Source organism: Dipodomys ordii, unplaced genomic scaffold, assembly GCF_000151885.1.
Source record: "Dipodomys ordii isolate 6190 unplaced genomic scaffold, Dord_2.0 Scaffold1673, whole genome shotgun sequence".
In the NCBI taxonomy this organism is placed as follows: Eukaryota; Metazoa; Chordata; class Mammalia; order Rodentia; family Heteromyidae; genus Dipodomys; species Dipodomys ordii.
In genome coordinates, this window is record NW_012268889.1 from 1 (window position 1) to 9,225 (window position 9,225).

At 51.5% G+C, this 9,225-nt stretch overlaps 1 protein-coding gene across 1 annotated transcript; it reads right to left on the reverse strand.

Moving 5' to 3' along the window:
• Positions 1-1,050: 1,050 nt before the first annotated feature.
• Positions 1,051-8,243, reverse strand: LOC106001995 (angiomotin-like protein 1; the record flags this gene model as incomplete). The annotated part of the gene is made up of 5 exons (XM_013036922.1): positions 1,051-1,182; positions 1,433-1,659; positions 2,885-3,010; positions 5,023-5,213; positions 8,094-8,243. Coding segments are annotated over 5 exons (826 nt in total), but the record flags the coding sequence as incomplete, so codon positions are not given.
• Positions 8,244-9,225: the final 982 nt, after the last annotated feature.

The window sequence follows — 9,225 nt, forward strand, 5'->3', positions numbered from 1 at the left end:
ATGCTTCTCTGGTCCTGTCTTATGCAGCATGACTGGACAGAAGTCCTGCGCTTCAGAAGACTTAGAATGCTTCTCTGGTCCTGTCTTATGCAGCAGGACCAGACAGAAATCCTGTGCTTCAGAAGACTTAGAATGCTTCTCTGGTCCTGTGTGTGTTCCCACTGACCTCCTGCCTTCTGGACAGGTAGGGGAGGGACGGGTCTCCCACAGCCCCTGAGCTGTGTGTGTTATTCTGTGAGCCAGACCTCTCTGGTGAAGAGGTAGGCTCCCACACAGCAGAAAGCCAGCCCGACTCAAGAGAAGTCCTGCGGCAAGGGTGGGCTAGGAAAGAAGATATACTGGCTATAGAAAAAGGAGATGGTGTGTAGCAGAATTCACTTTCCTCAAACGCTTCCCACACAGCTGGACCTGAGCACTCAAACACAGCACACATTCAGGAAAGTGCTAGCACTCCAGAGCTAAAGTCGATAGGAAAAACTTGTTCATTCATCTTGTTAAGAAGCCGGCCATTCATAAAGCACCCGTGCCAGGGCCCACTTCTTAAATATGTAACTTGGCTGTAAGGTTAAAGTGGAGGTTGGGCGTCGCTCTGGGGATGGAGATCCTGCCTTCCTAACTGGCCCCTAGGCGATGCCCATGCCGAGTACCTGTGGACTGTTTTGAGCAGCAAAGTCTTTGCCTAGTGCTTCGCATGTATCTCGTTTTGAAGTACACAACATGCTCTTATTCTCCAACAGAGAAGAAAATGGGAGCTCCGAGAAACTAACGTCTCACAGCTGAGAAGTAGCGATAATGGGAGGCGAACGGGCTGTGGTGTAAACCCGCTGTGGAGCACAGCCCGCGTTCTTTCTACTTCCTCAGGCTGTGTGTTAACGTGGAAGGCTGACAGGTACTCCTGAGTAGGTGACAAGGTGAACAGCCTCTAGCCAGCCATCTCCTGAGCGTGCTGAGCAGCCAGGGGGCAGACCTGTGCCTCCCTCTCCTCCCAAGGCCTTCGATAAGGTGACGGGGGGAAGGCAGAGCCCTCAGGCTCTCTCCCATTTTTGATACCTGGACACCAATTATAGCAACAAGGGGAATACTGCTGCAGACAACACAGCAGCTTTTCCTTCAGGCCAAGGTCCTCAGCTCCCCGCTGTGGGCCTGCCAAATCCTGGGTGTAGGCAGAGATGCCCTGGGCATCTTGGGGCGAGTGGAAAAACGGAGGAGAGGGCCCACGTTCAACCCAGTGTTCACACTCACACATGACAGATGAAGACTCTGCTGGAAACCCTTTTAGAACTGACAGCCTTCGCCATGTCTCAGGGCGTTCCCACAACCTAAGTGTGACTGAGGAGGAGACGCAGACATCTGCAGTGCACTAGGGCGGACACCGCGCTGGCTCCTCAGTGGCCTTGCTCTCACGAGCCTGGCTGAGGGAGGGTGCGCTCACCTACGCTCCCCTTCCACGTCTTCTCCTCCTTCTTCTCCTCGATCAGCTGGCCACTGGTCAGGGAGGTCTGGCGCGAGTGGGTCCCGGCGGCGGCTGCGATGGACGGCACAGAACGGGCAGGCCGCAGGCTGGAAGGGTCCATCTTCCCGGCATCTTTTCGGGATCGCTGCTGGAGGACCTTTATCATGGCATCCTTCTCTATGATTTTGGCATGGAGATTTTTAATACTAAAATCAAAGCAAAACAAAATAATCCTCATGAAATACCATTTGGTTAGAAAACTAACATTCCTCTCAGGCTGTCCGAGGGACTTTAACTGTAATTTGGTGATGGAATTCAAGTGTTGTTCACATCTTCAAACATCTGCCACCGCCAAACTGTTTCAGGTGAGGCTTAGCCCTGCCCTTCTCCGGCGCTGAGGGAGGTTCTAGGCCTCAGGAGGCGGGGGGGGGGGGTAGTGAGAACAGCCAGGCCCCACACTCAGGTTGCCCTGGACCACGGCTCAGGGACCACACTTAGCAGGTCTGGAATGGGGGCTGGCGGGGGATGGGATAGCACACAAACTCTTTGGCCCCCAAACAGGGCAAATTTCCACCCTGTCTTTCCTAAGGGGGAAGAAAGGAAGAATGGGCAGCTTCTGGAGGAAGACAAGTTCTCCTCGTGAGAGCAGTGAACACGCTTGCATTCTCTGCGTGGCCCTGGCCGTGACTGGCCCACCACACAGCCTCCCTTCTCCATCAGCACTCAGAAGCTCAGGGTGCCCAGGGCTCCTCAGGCCAAGTCACGCAGGGAAAGCCAGTGACTGCTGTTAGTCTGCTGGAAACCCAAAACCCATCAGAAGAGGGCATTCGCTAACATGTCTTTATCTTGTCCGTCTTGGGGATTGAACTTGGAGGTTGGGTGCTGTCCCTCAGCTCTTCTGCTCAAGGACAGCGCTCTACCACTTTAAGCCACAGAGCCACTTCCAGTTTTCTGGTCGTTTAGTGGAGATAAGAGTCTCAGGGCTGGCCTTGAATGACAATCCTCAGATCTCAGCCCCCTGAGTAGCTAGGATTATAGGTGTGAGCCACCAGCACCTAGCTTACATCTTTCACTGAAAAAAACATAAACTCTGGCTTAAAACCTCTGGTCACTGAGATGACTGTTTCTCCTTTCCAGCTTGTGGAATACCCAGAGCTAACATGGACATCTAAGCTCTGTCATGAAACAGCCTCCATCTCAGCCCTGGCGCTGATCTGCAATTATCCCCACAAAAAGCACTGGGGCAACTGGCTTAGTCGTGAACCCTCTCCCCCCAGGCAGATGGGAGTTTCTGGAGCTCTCCAGTTCATGGCCCCCCAGAGCAGGGCAGAGAATCTCTGGAAGAGCTGGCTGGACAGTGAGGACAACAGGAGACGGGAGGCCAGTGGCCAGGAGGAGGCCGGTGGCCAGCGCCACGCTGCTGTCCCTTACGTGAATTCCATGTCCTGACACCTCCTGCTGGCCTGAGCCACCTCCTCCTCCTCCTGCCAGAGGTGGGCCTCCAGAGAGCTCTCGCCGTAGCTGCCATTCCGCGAGTGGTTGACGATCGTGGTGTCCCTGGAACACAGCACACATCACAGAAGCCTCGCTGGAATCGGCGCAGAGGCACAACGGAGAGGAAGCCTTTCTGCTCTTCACCCTCTTCTGGAGCCCAAAGGCCTCCTGCCTCCTGTCTCCACTTCTCAACCCAGCCCCGCCCCACAGACGCCAGGACAGAGAGGTGGCAGTGCCCAGGAGGAGCAACCGAAGGGCACCATGCCCCCAAAGCTCCCCACACACACCTCACCAGTTCCTGTCTTCCCAACTCTAGTCAGAATTACAACAGTGTCTAAAGAAAGCAAAATGGCATTCAAAAATAAAACTCCTCTGCCCTTTCTATGGGGTATTATGCTCTGTGGCAGGTTATGAATGTGCAGAGATGGACACCTGCAGATTCATCATCCTTGTACGTGATAGTTTTATGCTTCTTCTGCCTTTCACCCTTCTCCTGCATTGATGGCTCATGTAACCCTAGCTACATAGGAAGCTGAGATCTAAAGAACTGGAATTCAAAGTCAGCCTGTGCAGAAAAGTCCAAGGGACTCTAGCTTTAATTAACCAGGCTGGATTTGACTGCAACCTTCAGTTCTCGGGCTCCTGAGTAGCCAGGATTACAGCTTTGTGGGAGCCCCTTTGAAATTGGAGGGTTCCCTCAAATATACAGATCCTAAAGCTTTGGTGATTTCAAGCATCTAAACCTGACCTCTAGGCAAAAGACAAATGAAGAAAAGGCTGGCCATGGAGGGGCATCCAAGACCCTATGTGAGGGCAGCAATGTCTACTGCTGGGGTCCAGCCCCCTAGGACCAAGGAGAACCGCGTGGCTGATTTAGACACTTCTTTGTGACTTAGCTTTGTGGATTGCAGTACTCTAAGCAAGCATTTACAGGAAGAATTAGGCTATGTGCCTACAGAGAGAAAGTAAAGCAATGAAAGTGGGCACTGACATCATCGGGGAAGGATCCCCAGGAAAGTGAATCACATCTCAGGTGGCCCAGGGTCCACCACAGTGTGGAACCAACCACTTGTTTTCTTCACTTATAAATAAGGAGTATTGCTCTCAGGGTTGCCATGAGGATTACGTGACATAGCACCATGGTGCAGGAATCACAGAATGTTCTTAAAGATGACGTGGAATTCCACAGTGTGAATGGATGTCAGGTTATTAAGTGGGTCTCATTAGACTTGATGCTGTTTAAAATGCATTGATATTTTTGACCACAGTGGGATTAACGCCTGGGACATTCATAATGAAACCTTAAACAGATGTCAGGAACTAGAATCTTACTAAAAACAAGGTACATACTGTCAATTATCCTCCAGAAATGTTACATCACCTCGCTCTTCATCTAGCCTACAACTTAAAAAAAAATTTATTGTAAAGATGCCATACAGAGGGATTGCAATTACATGAGTAAGGTAATAAGTACTTTTCTTTTTCTTTTTTGTCAGTTGTGGGGCTTGAACTTGGGCCTGGGCGCTGTCCCTCAGCTCTTCAGCTCAAGGCGAGCACTCCACCACTTGAGCCACAGCCCACTTCCAATCTTCTGAGTAGTTTATTGGAGATAAGAGTATCAGGGAGTTTCTTGCCCCAGCTGGCTTTGAACTGATCCTCAGATCTCAGCCTCCTGAGTAGCTAGGATGACAGGCGTAAACCACCGGTGCCTGGCGTAATGAATACATTTTTTGTCAAGCTTTGTTATACCCTTATTTGTTGTTCTCCCAATTAGCCTGCAACTTTTTTTGCTGGTTTTGGCCTTGAACTCTGGGTCTAGGTGCTGTCCCCGAGCCCCTTTTGCTCAAGGCTAGCACTTTCCCACTTGAGCCACAGCACCACTTCTGGATTTTTTGGAGACAAGTCTCATAGACTTTCCTAAACTGATCCTCATATATCTCAGCCTCCTGAGTAGCTAGGATTAAAGGTGTGAGCCACCAGTGCCTGGCTTAGCCTACAGCCTACAAAAAGCAATGATCTGCAGAGCTCTTCCTCTGGGGTGCTGTCTGGGTACTGACTGAGCGCACAATGCTCACCGCTCGGCTGCAGCGGACGCCGCCGCACTCATGGCGAAGTGGCGGATGGTGCTCTCCTCCAGGTACTTCTGCTCCCACCTGGTCATGTCAGCTTCCAGGGCCAAGATCCGCTCCTCCTTCTCCCGCACAAGTTCCACGAGGGCAGGGGCACTGCATTCTGGAACGCTGGCGGGCTGGCTAGTTCCATGTTTCTGGAGAAGCAGAAACAATGCCCGATGCTTAAAATGTCTGTAAGGCCACAGCAACCCTGTGTGCAGTTAACTGCACAGAGCAAACATACCCTTCCAGATCGCGAGTCCATGCAGGGCTCCAGTGTGTATGACTACATGACCCTAACGCACACCTCCTCATCCGTCTAGTCGCACCTAATACTACTCACTCAGCTATGAAACCAGGCATTATCTAATTCTGCAGAAGCTGGATTAACCACCAGTGTCTCTAAGCTAATCTGCAGTAGTCAGGATTCAAACTCCAGTCTGGCTCCACAGCCTCAAAGTTCTAAGAAGTGACTGCTGTTGGCTTATACCAGAGACAACAATGAATTAAGTCTTGGCTTCTTGGTCTCAGCACTTTCTCTAGCATCCTGAGAGCAGACTCAGTTGCTCTGTTTCTCCTCTGAGTGGGAGATAAAATGGAGGCACAGATGTGGGAGTGAGATGCCTGCACCCAGCAAGGCTCTCGTCTGCAGTGGGATGTTAGACCTGCAGGACGTGAGAGCACATCATCCCTAAGGCACAGAAAACTCATTCTCTGTCCCTTCTTTTCATCTCTGTCAGTAAAAGGAAATACAGTTGATTTACCGAGACTGCTCACAAGCAGAGCCAGAGTGCTGGTTCTGAGGCGGTTCCAGCTCCAGCCCAGAGGTAGAGACGGGCCCTCTCAGGGTCTCGGGCTTCGGCAGGCCTCTGTCTCAATGTGGGCCAGGCCCCTTACTTCATCCTGAGACAGGTACCCCTCCCTCCCCAGTCCCAGGGGCTGCACACGTTAAATGCAGAGCCACTGCAGGATGTGAGAAGTATTTAAACGCATTAGCAAAGCCATGAATCACCCAGAGCAGCAGCTGACAGCTGAGCGGCTCGTCGGAGTAAGTGCATGGAGGCCTAGGCTCTTTGTACCGGGTGCTTCTATTCTACGAAGCCTCCAAATATGTGTTATTCTAGGAAGTGGCAGCTAGCCAGTGTCCAACACTGAATGAAAACAGCAGAAGGCACCTGTCCTTACTTGACCTGGTGAGGAAGCTGCCGATCCCATTTGGACAGGACCCAGACTCAGGTAGGACAGATGGACCAGGCCATCAAGATGAAAAGACCTCTATTTTTAGACACTTTCCAAGAAAGTGCCACAGCCTCCTTACGCTGCTATTTATGCTTGTCATTTCCTATCTAGTGGCCACCAAAGCAGTTTACTTTTTCAGCATCCTCTTGACTTTTCATGAGATCAGAACAACTCTTCACTGTCACCAAAGGTTACTTCATAAACCTGGAATATCAGCATTCAAGCTTACAGAGAGCGCACTGTTTCCACAAGGACCTATGCTGATCAGAACATCGAACTGAAGGTCAGGCAAGACAATGTCTGACACCCACTGAGCTGGGCCACAGTTGCTGTGTGCCAGGCATGCCCTGGGGACACCGCAGTAAAACCCACAGCTCTGTCTGTCCCCACATCAGGGAATGTCCTGATGAGCCACATGACCTCCGGCTGGCCTCAACCTCCCTGGCCTCCCTCTTCTCCCTCAAAACACTGTCACTGTTTCCCTTCTACCTCACAGATGACTATAAAAGAAATGACAACGACCTTAAGGTCTGTGTTGGTGGGTTTTTTAAGATACAATTGTGAGTTCTTGAGAATGGTTTTGTGTTCATTATCTGTCTTTGGGAGGGCAAAGGGAGAACAGAAATGGAGGGAAAGGGTGAACAAACGAGCAGCGGTACCCTCTCAATAATATGCTGAGGCTGAACCACACACCTGTGGGTGTAAGCAGGAGGGAAAAACCAGGAGAGAGCGTGAAGCAAGGGGCGACTCATGTACTCACTACCTGATTTATGTAACTGTAACCTCTGTCCATCACCTTTATTTAAAGAAAAAAAAAAAAGGAATTACTTGTTTTTCTTTGTTTCCTTCCAGTTCCTGACATGGCCCTACATCACTGCTGGTACAGGAGATAACTTTTAGTGACAGAACTGTGAGTTCAGTTTCCTTGCTGCTAGTCCCTACTGTGTGGACTTCTTTTTCTCTCTACCTGTTACTCCACTCCTCAGCAGAGAAGTCGGGTAAATGAAGAGTCTGGAAGAGGATATCAAGAACACTCTAGGGCTTCAATGACTCTGACAGCATTGATGTTAACAACAGTGGTGAGAATGGCCTTTCTTCATCCACTGTGGGGAGAACTCCTGAAGATTTTCTCAGTTGTCCTTAGGACCTTGTGACAAGGACAAGGACATTGTGATTGCAGAGATCACTTACCCATGGCTGTTTTCTGCCCTCAGTTTAGCTCTGGAACCTGTGCTTCCAGTGAAGACAGGATTCCTTGCCATTCTGACCCCCTCCAGTGTGTCCAGCACACCTTGCAAGAGTGGTGCGCTCACTGATCTTAGAATGTCAGGTGGAAAGCCCTGGCTGGGCCCTGGCCTCAGCCATTGACACAGCACCGGTGTGGTACTGACCCCCAGAGTTCTCTGACATGCCCAAGTCTCTCCAGAATAATGCCGGAGGGTCAGGGAAGCTGGTCTCACTTCCTCTTCGGGGAAGGCAGAGACAAAGCGGTGTTGTTACAGTGTGAACTGAGCACGTTTTCTAGGGGGATAGAGGGAGAGCAAGCTGTATGTGGCAGAATCTTGTCACGGGCAATCACGTCTGCACCAAGAGGATGGTGCCATCTGAAGCACATTCTCCTCTTCTTTCCGCGGGAGGCAAGTTACCTTCTCAGAGCAGACAGCACTGCTTGGTCATGCACAGGAAGCCACCAGAACCTCACGCTGCACGGGGAGAGGACACAGATCGCGCCGAGCCCGGCGCAGAGTGCAGCCCTGGCCGCGGTACCTCCCGGGGGACGGACCCTGGCCCCTCACCTGCTGGGTTCTCAGGGCATCCAGCTCCCTCTCCAGCCAGGTCCGCAGCCTACGCTCCATCTGCTCTCGCTTCTCACATGCCGACTGCAGCTGGGTCAGGGCCTGCTGCAGCTTCTCAACTTTCTCCACGTATGCTTGCTTCTCTCGAAGCTGAACAGAGAAGAGCAAAACAGCACAGACCTGAGAGCAGGTTCACGCAAAACAGCACAGACCCGAGAGCAGGCTCTCACGGCTGTGGAGGGGTGGCAGAGGGAACATGCCACTGACTGCAGTCTGCCGCTCGGTGAGGAGCAGCCTCCTGCCTGATGTTACTGGGATAAAACGGAGGCACCTCCACCTGCTTTGTTTTCTGTGAACTCTGGAAAGTCTGTAAGCGCAGGATCCTCGGCCTCTAAGAAGGCTCATTAGGTCAGATGTTGCATGTGCCATTCACAAACGACCCGTCTTCCAGCATACACCATTTTCCCAGTGTGCAGTCAGCAGAAGACGACCACAGGATTTGCCTGTTGGTCCCGCTGAGCAGTGCGTGCCGGGGGCAGTGCTGGCGTCCAGGAGGCACCCAGGACGCCCTTGCTCAGTGGACTGACATTGTCCTAAACCACAGCCAGGTCCTGGAGCCTGGGTCTGCCCCCTTCACCTCTGATCAGCTGAAGCACACCCAGAGGAGTCTGGTCAGTAACAGTAGCTCTGTCAGCACTGCCACACGAATCATTGTTTGTTATAAGGAGTATTTCATGGAATGCCTCCCACTGACAATGAGAAGAAAAGATTTTTCTTATTTTCATTTAAGAGACGAGAAAACTGCTGGGTACTGGTGGCACACTCCTGTAATCCTAGCTAATCAGGAAGCTGAGATGTGAAGACTGAGGTTCAGAGCCAGTCCAGGCAGGAAAGTACGAGATTCATCTCCAAATCACCTTCAAAAAGCTGGAACAGAAGCTATCTATGGCTTGAGTGGTAGAGAACTAACGCAAATAAAAAAGCCAAGGGAGGGGCTGGGAAGGAGGCTCAGTGGTAGAGCGCTTGCCTTGCAGGCCTGAGGCCCTGGGTTCCATTCCTCAGCACCACATAAGCAAAAAAGAAAAAAGCCAGAAGTGGCGCTGTGGCTCAAGTGGTAGAGCGCTAGCCTTGA